Genomic DNA, 18,109 nt, shown 5'->3' with positions numbered 1-18,109 from the left:
TCTTTGATCAGTCTTTAATTCCTCAAGTCCAAGAAGACCAGCAAGAAGTATTTTCAAGCTACATTTCCTTCCTGCTTGGGAAAGAGTTCCCAAGTGACGTGGCAGCTGTTCCCGATGCTGCGATGCCCTCACCTCTCATCACCGTGAGGAGAGAGCCGAGGGGGGAAGTCTCCTCACCACAGCGGATTTCCTTTCTCAGATTGCTGATGCTGCTGCTTCAACAGGATGTGCAGGTTAATTCAGTGCTGGGGAAGGGGGGTGTGGAGAGACAAAGTAGTGCCTCTTGGTGTACTTTTTACTCTTTCTTTACAGCTCTTTCTTTGATGAGTGAGGTCCCTGTTTGCCCTTTGCTGTGGGACTGGTGTTTCTGTTGCCTAGAGGGATCCATGTTCTCCCTTGGTATCCTTTGGCACCATTAGCAGCAGCAGCAGCAGCAAGTGCTATATACTTGCACTGTCTGAGCATAATATCTTGGTTCAGACAGAGAGATGAGGAGGAACTCTCTTAAATATCTAAATATTTATTTAGTTTCAATACATGAATATTTTAGGAATCATGGAGAGGCTATATATCAGTGAAAATACCAGGCAGCATGATGTCTTTCTTCATGAGGAGATGTATACCAATATATACTTTGTCACCTTCCCTGGGCTTCAGCAAGGAGTCATTTGTGACAGTTTTGTGCTTGCACAGAATTGAGAGAGCAGGGTTGTGAGTGTATAGTCCTGTTGGAGGGATGGGACAGGACTGGACTGCTCCTGCAGATTTTAATTTGGGAAAGGAGGATATGCTGGTCTTCTTTGGTCCTGTGGATTTCCCTTGGTTTCTCCCGAGAACAGTCAGTGCCATTCTGTTCTGTCACTGTTGCTCTTCACAAGTAAGTCTTATGCATAGGGATGGACATACACAACTGTTTTCCTGATTTCTTTCAGGAAATTTCCTCACTTTCTTTCAAAAACAAGCATCTTCTCTCCTGTAATTAGAATATCCTGTGTATTTTTGGTTTTCACCTTACTTATAACAGTAAAGGGAAACAGTGAACTTGGCAGTATTGATTTTTGCTGCTTCCCTTCCTCTCCAAAGTGCTTAAGATATTTTCAGATGCTTTCTTTGAACTTTTTGGGGAGAGAACAGTGTCCACCAATAGATCAGCTGTCAGGGTCCAGCTTTGTGAAGACTTGGCTTTGTGACCTGGAGCTTGTGACTTTTTTATTGTGATTTGCGCAGCATTGATGCACAGTAAGTTAAACACTGAGGCTGGGGTTGGGGAAATAATTTTAAAAGCTTTATTTTACAAGCCTTTTTATATAAATATATGTGATGAAGATATATACAGGGTAGAAAATAGCTCCAGGAGAGGAAGATGAGGGCTAAAATCCTGAAGGTCTACATGCAGTGGAGTTTAAGAAGCTGAATTAAGATTGAAATAAACACCACATCTTGGGATCAATACAGCCTTAGCTGAGTATCTGAATAACAGAATACAATAGATTTGTGTAGTAAATTCTGTATACAGCCTCAGGAGTCAAGGAGCAGAGAAGTCAGGTCAGGCTGTAGCTGTGTGTCCAGTTCCCAGGGAGGAAAATGGTTAAATTACCACAAAGGAACTTATGGACTGTGATTTGTGAAATGTGTAGCAGAGCACTGGCAGGTCCCTACCAGAAAGTTGGCTGGATTCTTTCCCTTTTGTGGCATTTTATTAAGCTTTCTAGCACTCGAGTTAATGTCTAATGATTTGGTGCTAGTGAGAAGGCTTAGAAACAAACCTGTTTTTTTCTGATTTGCCTTCTATCTTCATTCTCTTCCTTTGGTTGAAAGTTTTGTGAACGTTTTCCACCTGCAGCATAACAGGCTGCAGGGAAGGGGTGTGCACTCTTATTCTGCTGTTCCTAAGTGGCCCATCAAATGAAAACTGAGACATAGCAAGAACTTAATGCAGCATCCTAGTGAATGGAGTTTGTTAGCTGATTGGAGAATTGGGGCAAAATGCTTAAATAGGCTTATGAGTATTTTTATTTTTAATGAAAAGATAACAAGAGAAAAGTAAGGATAAATATACACGGAGAGATGGGTTGTAAATTCCTCAGGGATATAGCAGTGGACAGAGCTCTCTTTGGTTGAGATAAAAGGGCAGGTTGGTATTAAAACTTCGTTTCATGTGAATGATAATCCAAAAACTATTTCTGAAGAAGAGCTTTACAAAAAAACCCCAAACTACAAATCCTAATCAGACAGATTCTGAAATACAGTTGTTTGTATCATGGACTGGAAACACTGAATAAAACAAAAAATATATAACTATATTTAATCATTATTATGTATGATTTTTTTTTTTTTTTGCTAAATCCATCATTTGCAGTTGTTTGGCTTGGGGTTTTTTGGTTTTGTTTTTTTTTTTTTTCCTGAGAGAACAAATCCAGATTTTTTTCACTTGGACATAGTTTTATTTTTAAACACAGCTTCCAGAAATGCATTTGTGTGGGATTGCAGTTGGGACCAGTGGAGAGCCATGGCACTCTGCCAGGCACTCGCCCTGTCCCTGCAATACAGATGGATTGCCAGCGTTCTGGAGAAAAACAACCTCAAAACTTTAAACAAATTATGCTTAATGGAAATAAACATTTTTTTGCCCTTCTGTCTAATGATTTGGATAATGTGCTGGCTGTGTGTTTCTGGAGGACAGAGGAAGGGGGAAGGGGAGAGGAGGGCAGATATGGAGCTCTGTGTGCCTTTAACTTGCTCTCCAGTGGATTCTCTGGAAAACCTGTGGGGGAAACTGTGACGTCTCTAAGCTTGCAGCATTTTGTAACTTTCAGCCAGTCCTTCTGTTAAAAGGTGGGCAGGCTAGCTGCAGCCAGCTATGATAAGAGCATTTATCTAGTGGTTGTTTTCTTCCATATATGGATTTGAAAAACCTGGAAAGGCGTACAGAACCATATAATCATCTAGGATGGAAAAGACCCATAAAATCAAGTCTAACTGTTAACCCAGCACTGCCAAGTCCATCAATAAACCATGTCAGTAAGTGCCATATCTACACATCCAGGGATGGTGACTCCACTATTTACCTGGGGAACCTGTTCCAGTGCTTGACAACCCTTTTGGTGAGATATTTTTTCTAATATTGCATATAAACCTCCCCTGGAGCAACTTGAGGCCATTTCCTCTTCTCCTATCGTTTGTTATCTGGGAGAAGAGACCAGCACCCACCTGGCTACAACCTTCTTTCAGGTAGTCGTAGAGAGTGGTAAGGTCATCCCTGAGCCTCCTTTTCTCTGGGCTAAACACTCCCAGCTCCCTCAGCTGCTTCTCATAAGACTTGTGCTTCAGACTCTTCACCAGCTCCGTTACCCTTCTCTGGACAAGCTCCAGCACCTCAAGGTCTTTCTTGTGGTGAGGGGCCCAAAATGAACACAGGATATGAGATGTGGCCTCACCAGCTCCTAGTACAGAGGGACAATCACTGCCCTGGTCCTGCTGGCCATGCTTTTCCTGATATAAGCCCAGATGCCATTGGCCTTTTCGTCTACCTGGGCACGCTGCTGGATCGTGTTCAGCTGCTGTTGAGCAGCACCCTCAGGTCCTTTTCCGCCGGGTCCTTTCCCAGACAATCTTCGCCAGCCTGCAGCACTGCAGGGGGTTGTTGTTACCCAAGTGCAGGACCTGGCACTTGGTGTTGTTGAACCTCATACCATTGGTCTCGTCCCATTAATCCAGCCTGACCAGATCCTTCTGCAGAGCCTTCCTACTCTCCAGCAGATCAACATTCCACCTAACTTGGTGTGATCTGCAAACTGCCTGAGGGTCCACTCAATCGCCTTGTCCAGATCATTGATAAAGACATTAAAACAGGCCCAGCCCCAATACTGAGCCCTGGGTAACACCACTTGTGACCAGTTGCCTGCTGGATATAACTCCATTCACCACCACTCTCTGGGCCCAGCCACCCAGACAGTTTCTTACTCAGCAAACAGTGCACCTGTCCAAGTCATGTATATGCCTTTTGTCTGGCATTTCTGTGTACAGCTTTGACACTGTCTTCCATGTCATTCACCTGGGTTTTGCTGGGTTTTGGTGGTAAAGTGGCAAGGCCATGAAACCAATACCTGTCTGGGTGTAGATTTTTAACACGAAAAAAGGCAAGCAGAGTAGGCTGCAGACTATAGGCTACCTCACAGAAAAAAGACACCATAGACATATCTCTGTTTTTTCAAGCTGGTGCTGATAAATCTTTTCTCTCACTTCTGTTGCTATGGTGTTAGTTCTTTGCAAAAACAAACCTTTGGGTGATCCATGTCAAATGCAAAGATCATTTGGAGAGAGAGATGCTGAAAGGGAAGGGAAGTAGAAAGGCTCAAATTCCAGCTGGTGACAAACAATGAATCAGTGTTTGTCTCAGCAGAGGACCATCAGAAATTTTGCACTTTATTTTCACTGACTTCTTTTTGGGTCTGATACTCCACTTGAAAAGGCTTCTTTTTACCTTCTCAAATCTTTTCTTTCCTTCTACTTTTATTTTTTTTTCCCTCAGTGTATAAAAGGAAGGTGGATCTCTTCCAAATTCCACACAGCCCAGGAATATTTGCTTTCTGCAGCATGGCTCAGAACACAGAGAACTTATTCTTGCAAATAGTTTGATCCTCCGATCTGCTAAACACTGGATAAAATTTTGAAGGTTTTTGTGGCTGAAATGTACCTGCTGTCCTTGTTGAGGCAATTAAAGTGGTCATTAAACTTCCTACCAGGAAAGCTGCTTTATCATGCTGTCATTTCTTGCATTGCTTTCCTGGTGAAGGGGAAGCAAAACGCTGTTATGGGGGGGGAGCCTTTTTAACACTTTCCAGTGTGCAAAGTAGGTGCATTTGGTTTCATTCTCAAAATATACCAGTTGTGTTTAGCTGGCACAACTGTTGTGAAGAAGTTATCTTGCCCAGATGTCTTATGCTTCTGGAAAACACTATGCTGGAAATGCCTAGATATGCCTTGAAGGCTTACTTCTATTCTTGGGTCTAGGCTGAAAGGCAGGACTGTTTTCTTGTTTTCTGAATGTTTCTGTGCAGATTGAGCTGCAAGTGCAGGAAGAATGTAGAGGGGTAACCAATCTCAGATACTTATTTGCTTCTCACTGTTTCTCAAACTGGAAGTCCTGAAACTGGATTAATTCACATTTTTTTGTACCTTGGCAACTGGGAACTTTCTGACCTAGTTAAATGGACCCTTTGTTTTGCTATTTCCTTCCAGATGTGATAGGCAGATGGAAAAAAATCAGAAAAAGCAGTGTGGTCATCTGAGATTTCTTTTAAGGATATTAGCTGATTTTTCTGGAGCTCGGTTGCAGAACTTAATTATCTCCTTCTGTGTCCTTAGCCAAGCTGCAATTAACTTCATTTTGCCTTAATTTTGCAGACACAGACTTTCCTTCAGCCTTTGTGCTGCACTCCTTGTGAGAGTGAAAACAGAAGTGCCATGACAGCCAGACCTTCTGTGGATTGCCTCAGCTGGCCATAGTTTACCCATCCCTGAGCATCCACATGAAGTCTGTCATGTCATCCTTACCATGGCATGTAGGGAGTCTGCTCCCCACCTGTGACCAGTGCCTTTGTTAGTCTCCTTGTAAGACAGACACACAACATGTTTTCCAGTTGTATTAGAATCTGCATAAGGACTTCAAAGGGTCTCAGCCTATAAACTGTTAGTAGGACCATGTAGTAATGGGGAAGCAAAGGTGGTGTCTGTGGGAGGAACTGGCAATCTTTCAGTTTGCTTTTGTGGCATAGGTAACTTCAGTTATTTTCCTCAGGTAAGCCTAGCCCAGATAAGAGCAAAAAAGCAATTCAGTTAAATGGATCAGTTACATTAGCAACTAGCAAATTAATATAAGGCTGATAGATCTCTGCCGTTTTATTTTATTGGTTCTATCCTGTCTTATCGTTACCTTCCTTAAGGCACTCGCTCCTTAATTCAAATCAGGGCTGTTTCTGTAGAGTGGGAAATTTTAGTAGGACAAAATTCAAGCTAATGAGACAGAAAACAGAGCATGAGCAGCCTCTTCTGCCCAGCACTCCTCTCCCCCCTCTGCTTCCAACCCCCTTCTTTGCCAGAGTTGAATAAAAGGGATAGCAGCAATGGAAAGGAGCGTGCATGTAACTATAAAATCAGATGCTAGCTTTAGTTTAGTAAGAACACATCTGTCTTTCCTCTCAAAAATGTTCCTGGTTTGAAGTTTACAAGGTTGAATTGCCGCTGATGCAGTAGATCTCACAGCTGGTTGAAGTGCAGCTTTTGTGTTGTGAGCAGCCCAGTGTATTGGCCCGGACACGAGCCGAGTCTGGCAGTTACACTGTGCTAATGTTAAATCCGCTAAGTAGCTTCATGGGATCATTAAGTTTGGTGGTGATCTTAGGGGTCTGTAATACATCATCTTCATCAAAGCAGATTTGGCATTAAATTTAGACTCAGTTGCTTAGGGCTTTGCCCAGTCAGGTGTTGAAAACCTTGAAGGATGGAGATCCTACAGCCTCTGTGGGACTCTGTGCTGTAGCTAGACTGCCTCTCTGGTGGTTTTTTTTTCCTGATTTAGTTGGAATCTCCATTTTGATTAATATCCTGATAAATGCAAGCCCTCACAATGACATTGGCCAGCTCTCTTAGTATTCTTGCATCCCATCAGGTCCAATAGCTTTCTTTGCATTAATATTTCCTCAAGAGGAATTTCCTCAATTCTTTTCCAGTGCCAGAGGTTCCTCTGCTTCTTGAACCCTGTCTACCAAGACAGGGGATCAAGCCCTATGACACATTGCTATCACTTTCTGTCTTCCTGTGCTTTCTGGAGCAGAGTTTCTGCACACCCCACCCCAAGTCTTTGTCTCCTACCCCAAGTCTGCTATTGGGAGTTCTCTGGGAACTGCACCCTTCCTTACCAGCTAAACAGCTGTCCCTGTAGCAGATGACTTTGCACAGATCCTGAGTCACTTGGGTTTGTGTTACCTGTATTCCTGTCCTGGGTGCTGTTTTGTGCAATCCCAAAGGGCGAAGGGCACAGCAGGCATTCCTTTTATCAGTGGTGTTAATATTTGTTGGCTCATTACTTTCGCATGTATGTGAATGTACCAAGAAACTTGAAGAGGAAAATGTTGGCTCAGGGTGGAGAAGCATAGGAAGGTGTTTGGATGGAGAGTGCTTGCTTGTAAGTCATGAAATTAGAGCTATGTTGCTGAGAAATGTGTCTGGGTTAATTTTTCTAACATTCAATGAAGTGTAAATTCTCAGGGATTTGGATAACATAGCAAAATAAAGGCATTATGTAAAGTAAATGCCTTCTGTGTGGCAGCAACACCTTGGATGGTGACAGGGACAAGAATCTCCATATATTAATAAAAGGTTTCTCTCTGGTTTCTTCAGCTTGACCTCACCAAACCCATTGAAGATCAGGGCCCTTTGGATGTGATCATACATAAACTAACAGATGTCATCCTTGAAGCAGACCAGAATGACAGCCAGTCACTGGAGTTGGTTCACAGGTTCCAGGTAAGTGGTTCTTTCATAGTCTTTCTGCATTTCAAGCAGGAGGACAATCTTGGTGCAGCAAATTCAGTCTGTTTACTGTGCAGTTGGTAGGAAAAGAGCTCTGACACACTGCTGCCCTGCTACTGATAGCCCAGAAAAAATAGTTTTGTCAGTCTGAAATGGACTTGCACCTTGGAGAGGTTTTATGTTGTATTGGTAAGGTTAGTAAGAACTGGTTTCCCACCAAATGTTATCCTGATGTCATTTCAAGAGCATTAGTGCTGCTCACAAGGAGGAACAAGTGTTTGCAGAGCCCTTTACGTGCATCTCTCCATGACAAAAGCCACTGGATTAATTTGACCCAGTTCTATCTAGTCTTCCCAGTTCCTGGAATACTAATTTCTGTAGCACTGAGGTTATTCTGTCCTCTAGTGCTGAGATTCTTGTTATATAATTTTTTTTTCTCAAGTTTACATTGAAGGTCAGAAATATGCAGGGCATAGTGGTACAGGCAACTGTTTTCCCAAGGAATTCCTATCAGTAGTTTAAATACTGATGAAAATGATAAAGCAACACCTTTATAGATTTAAAAGGTGTTTCTTCTGGTGGCTATATTTGATAAAAGGTGTATTCTTTTCTTCTCATTCAAATAAAAGCACATTTAAAAAAAAGGTTCAGAATTTTATGGAATGTGCTTATGTCGGGCAAATTCCGCAATTTTGACAACTTTACTTTCTTGGCATATGATATTCTCTTCACCCTGCTTAATGTTTTACAACTAGTAATGCAGAAGGTATTTCGCTTATCAGAGTCAATATTCTTTTTGCAGAGCTTTTCTGCTTCCTCCCACCTGCATATTACTCAAAAGCACAGGAGACGAAAAGTTTTGACTTGTGGGTCTGACCCTCTGGCACCAGTTCTCTGAATAGTGGATGACTGACTGTTCTTCACTAAGCAGTGCAGGCATCCACTTCCCACAGCCCTGGAAACTAATAAATGTCCAAAGAAGCATATAGGGAGATGGACTTCAGGGGCTCTCTGCTTGCAGTCTTTCCATGTTTCAAATGTGAACTAGTTTCCTGTCTTACCAATGGGAAAAACTGATGACCAGTCTAAAGGGTGCATGTGTTAGCTGATTAAGACTCGTGAGAATGGCTCTCATAAGGACTTGAGGGTTGTTTGTTTCTGTTTTGAGCTCTGATATGAATTTATAATATCTATGATAACATCAATTTGCAGACTGAGTTACAATACACCGATGTCTGATGATCTTCTTTCGAACGTTCTTTAGCATAGCTCAGTGCATGGCTTGTCCACAACCATGTAGTTGAACTAGAAAGTAGTTTCCCATTACTGGAATACACATATTTCTCACTGTGGGTCTGAAATTATAATCTCTCAGTGTCTTCAAAACTCATTCATTAGAAAGAGATTCTCTCCCAGTGCATTCCAAACTTTTCCAGTGAATAAGATAGAGGTAGGGACCCCTGTGAGCAGGCTTCTGAATTATATTCTCTCCCCAGTAAAGCAAGTCTGGTGCTTCTGCACATGTGACTGAGTTGTGCCACATCACTGGCATGCAGGGAGCTTCCAGGGTAGTAAAACATGCACCCAGGAACCATCAGAGCAGAGGACAGGCCTGTCTGCATTGAATTACATGCCAAAATGTGTTTTTAGTGTATATTCTCATATAATTTTCCAGGGCATAAACTAGCTGGAAATTGCTGCTTGTCTCCCTCTGTCCTGTATTATTTTTAAGATATTGAAAATTATTAGAAATTAAGAGAAGTGTATTCCCTAACAAAAGAAATCATGAGAATCCATTTGTATAAAGTGTGTGGGGTGGGGCTGTTGCTTTGGGGTTTTTAAACTAAAATCAGTGAGCAACCTAGAAAGTGTAAAGTTACCCCTTGCAAAGAGAGCTGCTTATGTGTGTGAGGTGTTATATAAGCATTGTGGTATTTCTGGCACCTACACACAAGTCAAAATAGTGTGGTTCCCTTATTGTTCATTAGGTTGACTGAAAAAGTTCTGATGATCTTAACCAGACCAAACAGTGCAAAATTCATTATGCTTTTTTCCCGCTATTGAATATAAATGTAACAGCAAGATGATACCTGGCACCAGTCTTATTGTTGGCTCCATAAAGCAGTTTTCCAGGAAGCAGAGAGCAAGGGATCCTTGACCACAGGAGGAGGAATGATCTGTCAGGCTACATTTATGACCTTTTTAAGAATAGCTTTTTTTCAGAGCTGTACTGTTGAAGCCTTGACCATCTAATCTGCAAGAGCTGAGGAGGAAACTGGCTTCACATTTACATGGCTCTGTGTCCCTGTTCTCTGGAATCTGTGATGAACCCTTGTATGATCTGGTGGAGAGTGCTAATAGAACAGGAAGCCTCTTAGCATGTGGGGGTTTTTTTGCCATTTAATGACTTGGAAAAAAACCTTTACAGGAGACTGAAAACAGCACTAACAGCATGGAGGAGTTCCTGTTGACAGTGGAATTTTTAGCTGCAGAAGACCTTTAGGGCTGAGTTTTAAAGTCTTTGTGCTGGTTGGATGTGGTCTGGGCTGCAGTTCGTGGTGCAAACTGTTCTCCACTGCACTGGTCTACACTGAGTGTTCTCATCACTCCAGTGATGAGTGCCTAGTGATCTCATCGAAAGCTAAAGCAAAGGCTACATGCAGTTCCTAGTGTAGTGTATTAAGTGAAAAGTAGAGAAATCTTTCCATTTGATTTTTAGGACACTTAGATCCTTATTTTGGGGATGATGATTATATGTAAAGATGATGTTCAGTCTCCCTTCCTACCCACTGTAACACTGGACTGGACCAATTGAACATGGTTTATTTGTTGTCTAGTAAAAACTGGTTATAGTCATTGGTGGTTCCTTCTTGACCAGAGGAACATGCAGGGAAGTCAGGTGGGAAAAGGCATAGTCCCCAGGGTGCCTTTCACTTACTGGTGCTACAGTTCCTGCCTTCTTGCTAAGAAAGAAAACCAAACTACCCCAGTTCCTTCCTTCTAGACAAAGTATATGACTTTGAAAACTGAGTATGTTTTAGCTTGTGTAAGACATTGGGGAATATTTGTTATTCTTTCATTAGAGCAAAATACTCTCTGAGCAGCTGCCTGTCATAGCTGTACAGGGGCTTGAGCAGCTTCATTCATTACAGCTTCATATTAGTCTGTTCCATTCAAAATGATGTCTCAACTGATGGATAATCAGTAGGGCTATTAATTTGTCTCTCAGAGCTTTTTCTGAACAGGTTCTCTTTGCATTAGCCTTCTTGAAAAGATAGATCAGAAGCAGATTTTATGCCTAGGCTTCTGCTATCAGGTCGATAAAAGTTAAAAACATTTTCTCCCTTGCTGCCCTTCAACCCTTGACTCTTCCACTCTGGAGTTGTCAAGGATGGGCTCTTCTATTATTGATTGAGAAGCTCTCTTAGAAGGGATTGGGACTGGGAGGAAGGAAAATTAGGGAGATATTATGGAAGGAAAGGAGTTAGGGGATTGCTCAGCTGAGAAAAGGCAAGTGGAAAATCAAAGGAAACTAGTACATCTTAGTAATTCTTTTCTTACTGATAGGACAGGGTGAGACAAAGTTGAAGTGGTCTATTTGCACTGAATTCACAGGCCAATACCTGTGTTTTTCAAAACCATTTGAAAATATGGGTCTTAAATTTGTTGGAAGAGCCTCATATGCAGCAAAATTAACTAAAAATCTGTCATGCAAGTGCTAACTGTAAGGACAGCTTCCTGTGGGTAGATATTTGCAAGGTGGAATATTTCCAGTGGTGGAGTTTTGAAGGCTAAACAGGGCAGTTGAGTACTGAGAAAGTTGCTCTGAGATGTACAGTGAAGTGAAATGTAACAGAGAAGATCTGTTCCCCTTTCTCCTTGCCACACCCTTCATCCCTCCCAACCATTGCAGAAATTTCTTTTATATTTGGAGACAAACAATTTTGAGATGAGTGTTCATTGAAGACCCAACATGCCTACACCTTTCCCTATGGAGGAAGGTGTCTGTGAAAAGAGATCATCACAGCCTAAGAAAAACAAAAAGGAAGCCTAAATCTGAGGCAAACTCTTTAGACATGCTTGTGTCTGTCCTTACATCTGTTTCTCTCCTGGAAAATGTTCGCCTGTTGTTGCAAGCAGTCATCTTCATGTTTCTGTATATGGGAAAAGACAATCCAAACGGTGTTATTGTTTCTTTTGCTAACTTTTTTTCTTTTGGAATATTTGTTTTATGGGACTTTGTTTCATATTAAACAAAAGATTATATAAGTTTTATTACTTAGTCATAAAATCAAGTCAGTGAATCAGTGAGTCTCTTATCATCTAATGACTTATTATTTGCAGTAGATACTGTATGAACTTTCTGTTAAAATATAAAAAAAAATCATTAGCTGCCTTTTTTGGGTAAAATGGCAAGCAACTCTATTCTCATCTATACAAAGGCTTCTCAAGAAAAGTATATATATATTTTAATCTCTGGTTTATATCCAGAGATATTTATTAGGCAACATGAAATATTTGGTCTCTCTTTGATTTCAAGTTTCAGTGCTGGCCTTCTGCCAATAACAGGGCTGGTACAGAGAATGACTTAATACCAAGCCTGGAATACAAACAAAAGAGGATCTGCTAAAAGTCCTTGTTTTTTCTTGTTTGCTTTTATTATGTCAAAGATTATAAAGAGGAAAACATAGATATTGTCTGGGTCAAGCTGAACTGCAGCCCAAGGACAGAGCCCTTTCAAACTATTGTTGGAAAACCTAAATATCCTCCACATTGTTGCCTGGGTGGTTGGAGTCTGCTGTTGGATGCCAGTGTCCAGTAAATCCACCAAAGAAGAGAGCAGAGTTGTTTTGTTACAATTACCAGAGAAGATTTGAATGTTCAAAGTTGAAAGGTTGTGCTGTACTGAAAGCTCTCTCTTGGCTTCAGTGTTTCTCTTTTTCTCCTTCAACTGCTCCATTTTCAAGTTCATATCTATAGTAGTTCGTCTGTTACGAAAATTATTAGACAGAAACCCTTCATGTTTTTCCAGATCTGTATTTCTAATAGTGGAGTCATTCTGTGGCATGGGAAGAGTGCTACTACTTAGGCTACATCAATAGTTTTCCAGTCTGTAAGGTGATGTTCACAGGTATATATTCAGTAAAACATGATGCCTGAGTGTGCAGCAGTTCCTAGTAAAGAATCAAAGTTTATGAAAGGTTTCATATCAGCTATAGTAATTGTTCCTGTGAAACTAAGAAAATTGATTTTTGTATTGTAATTTCCTGTTGAGAGGAATTGGTGTAAGGTTCAGATTTTGAAATTATTTATTTTAAGTAATTTTCTGAATACATGGGTATTCAAACTCTTCCTTTTGCATGTGCTGGTGATATACTGGTGAGAGGTGTGGGAGACTGGGAAAGTGTTGGCAGTGTACAGGCCCAAGGGGAAGCTGGATGATTTGCTTTGGGGATCCTGGTGTAACTAGATAGTTTTGTTTTTGAATGCAGAGTTAGTGCTTTGTGATGGAAATCCAAGAAACCAATGGTATGTGAGAAGAGATGCAGAGTATGAGGACATGAGTGCATATTGATGTTCCTGTCCTCCGAGCAGTTAACCTCTAGCTGTGTTCAACTAGAAAGGACATACACAAATAGACTCACCTTGTTCTGCATTGGGAGTCCTTTGCTTCAAAGGGAGAGCAGTTTCTGGATTAAGTTAGAAGGAGAGATCTGTAGCCTGTCCTCAGATTAGCTCTACGAGACACTTCAGGTCCGAGTCCTTTCCTTTACTCAGATAACACAGATCTTCACTGCCCTGCTGACAGTCTCTCGAGTTTTGGCATTCCTATGCCCTCTGGCTGTCTGAGTGCCTAAGCCTGCAAATGGAGAAAAACTGGAGAATAGTACTTGACATAGATTTGATGCTCAGAAATGTCCTTGTTTTATAAAGAAACTCATGTTCAGCCTCCTTTGTGTGTATTTGAAGGGGCTGTCTGCTTGCACTCAGTGCAGTTCTTGACATTAGAGTAGTTTAAGTCTTCCAGACTCTAAATGGCTTTTGGAAAATAGTCCCCATCTTCATCAGTTATTTCATGTTTGCCTTACAGAGCTTTTCGAAGGCTCCTTAAGGCAACAGGATGAGAAATCAGTCACTGGAAAGTCAGCTTAGATGCTCTGTTCTGTTGAGATGTTGACTGGAGTAGAATGGCCTTGAGATCGTGCCTTCATTCCTGTTGAACTTTGTTATGCTGTGTCAAGCTCACTGCTTGGATCATCTTTACATACAGGTTAGAGCTATTGTCATTAGAAATAAAGCAACTGTGAAGTTCCTTACAGAAAGCATAAAAAAACCATGCTCCCTCTGAAAATACTTAGTGTAATGTGAGCCAAGGTAACGAGTAGAATACACCAATCCCAGGAAAGTGAGCATAGTTCTCAATGATGAGATGAGCATAAGGAGGATTTGGGAATGAGCACAAGGAGCTAAGACAGGGAAAAATCATTCCCTCCTTGGAGGGGAGTAAAGGTGACAGAGTCCACAAGCATGACAAATGTATGTGTGAGGGGAAGGATTAGTGTGTGCAGAATAGGGGCTGGACTAAGATGGATGTATGGGGGAGCTTGAATTCAGGGTGGAACCAGAGACTTGTTGAGGCTGAGTGGTGATCACAGGAAGAGCTAGCACACACATCTGAAGCACTGCAGGACATTTGCTGTGGGATCTCTGCTGAGGTGACATTTCAGAGCTGTGACATGTCCAGGCTGAGTTCTGTGCTTACTTGCTGCCACATCATGGTATTGCCTGCCTGTAATGTGTTCATTCTCTAAGCGAACTCATGAAGGTACACTCTGTGGTAACTCCCTGTTTTAAACTGTGGCATAGAGGAGCTGAAAGAGCTGTCTTGTTATGCTTCAGATTTGTTGAGATACTCAAGTACAGTTTCACAGTCAGCAAGTTTAAGCTGAGGCCCTAATCGCTGGATCATGCCAGCTCCACAGGGTGTCTCTTAGGTGTTGCATTAAAGGGTATGTGTGTGTAGCCACGCGTAGGTGTTTAAGATGCATTAGATAATGAGACACTCTCACTCTTAAAAAAAAATAAAAATCTCATCTGTATTTAAAGCTGACTCTGGAAGTTCTAGGGGCAGGACACTCATGAAAACTGTATGTTCTGGGGTTTAATGACTTGAAATGAACCTAGCTTCTGTTCCAGTGAGTCAATGAGGCTTTTTATGCAGGCTGTACTGCAAGGGTGAGACAACAGCTGGGTCTGACAGTCTTGATGACTGACTGTGCAAAAGACTGTCCCTGACTTCTACTAAGTGGTATCAGGTTCAGATATATCTTTGGGGAATTAATTCTTTGCATTCTGTAGGGATTATTAAATATGTCAGACAAAAGTATCACCACTGAAGATTGCCTCATGCCCTGTGGAAGAAAGCTGCTTGTGTGCTGTGGGTGATGCAGTGGGTTCATTAAACTAATCATCCCAATGCTGGATCCTCTTAGCCTCAAAAGAATAATCCCCTTTTAGCAGCCATCAGTTCAGACTATGTAGTCAGCAGAAAGCAACAGTTTGCCAGTGCTGGGGTGGGGAGGAAATCTACATCCCCAGTCAGTGTCTGGAGCAAAATCCTTTTCTGGGAATAGATTATGCCATTCAGCTCAGTATATAGCAAAGTGCATCTCCCGAGGCCACCTCCTCATACTCCTAAGTATGTTTTGGAGTATGTTTCCTTCTTGAAATAGTCAATTTAAATGAAGTAGATCTTCATGAAAGTCCATTATTGCAGGAGCACTTACTGTGCCTTTTGCATGAATGGACTTAAAGAAATTAGTGAAAACATAAGGATGGATTTGGGAAGTTGGGTAAAACAAAGACAGATGGTAACTTGGGAAATATTTGTCTGAAATTTAATAGAGTAAGATAGATGTGTGTGTTTCCCATTGACTTTATGGGACCAGATTGGGGCGATGATGAAGGAACTCAGTTTCTCTTCTAAGAAACAGAAGGAAGTTTTGTTGGGATTACAAGGCCAATACCTGGCAGCTGTGTCTGTGTTCATGGCCAAGATGCAGTAGTGCAGTCATGACCTCAGTGAATGGGGAATTGAGTTCCCAAGATGAAGTTCCATGAGGTCATTAACTTTGCTTTGTTCTTTTAGTCAGGAAAGGAGAGTATGAACTTAGAGAAGTAGCAAGCAATGAAGACACAGTGAAGCTGCAATCTCTATAGCTCTGCCAAATAAAATTTCAGCCCTTATCATCCAGCTCTTAACACTGTCTTCAGCGCAGCTAGAGGACAGCAATAATAACAACATAAAAGAATCCAGATGTAGTTCTGAGCCTAGTTCACATGGTTGTGATGTTCACGTGCAATAATTCAATGCAAGGCTGACCCCAAGATAGCAATGTGTCATCCTTCTTCTCCTAATTGCTTTCCTCAGCGCTGCTCACAGCTCTTACTGTGGCACTTTGCCACTGGCTCCCTTTTGAGTTGATGTGGTTGCAGCACAGGTTTTTCTGCTGATAGCGAGTCTACAGGAGGAATTTGTTATCCTAAACCAGTTAGCTGTCACATTTGTGTTTGTTTCAAATGTCAGTGTCCTGACTGTCTGGTGGCTTCCTGTGTTGCCTGTGTCCGTTTGGCTCCCCTTGAGGAGAAGCTGGACTTCGAGGTTTTTAACATCTTCTATTCTCTTCCCCATCTCATTATTTTTCCACACTTGTCAGCAAACCTAATGCCTTTTTTTTTTTTTGAATATATATTGTTTTGCAGGAGTATATTGATGCTCATCCAGAAACCATTATCCTGGACCCTCTCCCGGCTATTCGTACACTTCTGGACCGGTCCAAGTCTTACGAGCTAATTCGGCAAATAGAGGCATATATGCAAGGTAGGACAATACCTGCTCTCCCTAAAGGCTTTTATTGTGGCTAGAGAAGGAAGCAGCTTGCTTCTGGAGGCTGCATGTGAAGTTTGAAGTAGTGGTTTTGGGCCCCTTGTGTTCTGTCTCTCCATGGGAGCACAAACACTGAAGCATTCCTGTGTCACAGGATTGCCCTCTGGAATCTTGTGCTCTTCTTTTTCCATATACACAAAGGAGGTTTGCATCTGGTTAAAAATACGATGTGGATTTAATGGGGAGCATATTTACCACAGTGAGCACTCCCAGAAATCTGGAAAACATTGTCTTTGTGTGTGTGCTGGTAAATTGAAATGACTGTACAAACTCCACAGCTTGTAATAAGAATCTTGAGGCCTAAATTTGAGGGAGAAAAAGAAATTTTTTTTTTTGGAAAGGACCAAAAGAAATTGGATTGTAAATAGAGCTAAGGTCTTTGAGAAGCCCTGGAAGCCTATTGCACAAGCTATTTGCTAGGAGGAACATAAATATACTTTTGGTGTTGGCTTGTTACCTGACATAAACTATTGCCTTTAATTGGTATCATTTGAGTTGTATTCCCTTGTTTAGAAGTCATGCCTTTTCAACCTGAATAATTCTATTAGCTTATCATTTTAACCTTTGTAACTGTTGGGTTAAGTTAGTCTTTCATTCCTTTTCTACTTCTGCTACTGTCATGTTCTTGAAACATTTCTTAGCTTTTGAATTTAAGTCTAAAATATCTCTGAAGTAACTGTTTCATATGTTAGATGACTATATTTGGGGGAAATTTAGTTGCTCTAATGAGTTGTTCTAATGGGGTATTATTGGAAATAACTTTGAGATTGTGTTATCACTCTCTTGATGGGCAGATAAGAAGCTTCTCAATGTGTATTTTTATAGTTGTGGATTTATAGACATATTGTTTGCATATAACCTGCCTGGCCCATAAAGACACTGACAGTGTCTTTATGTAAAAACAAGACTAATAATTCACAGCACTCTCTCTTGTCTTTTGGAATTTCTTCAGGAGAAAATGCTCAGTTAGTTTAGAAGGATTTTGTTTTGGAGCAGTTAATGCTGTTTGTAAGTGGGAGAGAGGTGGTGAGGGAAACCTGTGCTCTGAGGAAGTGGTTGAGATTTTGTTCTAGCAGAAGAGAGATTCAGTAGTATTTGCTTTTGTTCCTTTTTTTTTTCTAAAATTGCTATCAGTACTATTGTTATCTCTATGAGAACAATATGTCTGGGAGACCTTCCAGTTTTTCCAAGCACTTTGTCTTCCGCATATTTCAACCTCCTCTGGTCAAACTGATGAGAAAAAGAAATAAATACTTAAGGAGGAAAAAGAAAAAGGAAATTCATATTCAGTTAAAACTAATAATTTAAAGAGAAGTTGTTAATAAAGTTGAAGAATGAGGTAAGGAAAAGCTTTACCTATTGTCACTGGCTGCTGCAGTGTGTTTGGTGACCATATTTCCCTGACCCTGTGTCCCCCTCCCCCCAGCACTTTCCTTCCCAGTCTCATCTTATTTTTGTCTCAAAATCAGAAATATCATGACAAAGACCTTGAAACAACTTTGTATTTAGCAGAGGAAATCTCAAGAGAGCTGAATGATTGTCTAACTTCTCTCTCTGGCCTAAGTAGATCAGCCTCTGTGTTCCTGCACACGATGATCTGCAGTGAGAGAAAAGTTACACTGCTCTAGG

The 18,109-nt window shown here is 41.3% G+C and overlaps 1 protein-coding gene across 2 annotated transcripts in view; it reads left to right on the top strand.

Moving 5' to 3' along the window:
• ITPK1 (inositol-tetrakisphosphate 1-kinase) overlaps nt 1–18,109 on the top strand; it is a 150,344-nt gene that overhangs the window by 70,555 nt on the left and 61,680 nt on the right. For both annotated transcript variants that reach the window (XM_018082718.2, XM_025896074.2), the window contains 2 exons: nt 7,402–7,527; nt 16,297–16,414. In XM_018082718.2, the coding sequence (XP_017938207.1) occupies nt 7,402–7,527; nt 16,297–16,414 (244 nt within the window). The remainder of the gene's footprint in view (nt 1–7,401; nt 7,528–16,296; nt 16,415–18,109) is intronic.

The sequence above is a fragment of the Manacus vitellinus genome, unplaced genomic scaffold (assembly GCF_001715985.3).
Source record: "Manacus vitellinus isolate BGI_N305 unplaced genomic scaffold, ASM171598v3 scaffold_6_pilon, whole genome shotgun sequence".
NCBI classification, from domain to species: domain Eukaryota; kingdom Metazoa; phylum Chordata; class Aves; order Passeriformes; family Pipridae; genus Manacus; species Manacus vitellinus.
Note: the sequence above shows the minus strand (reverse complement) of the source record. Positions and strands in the feature narration are given on the sequence as shown.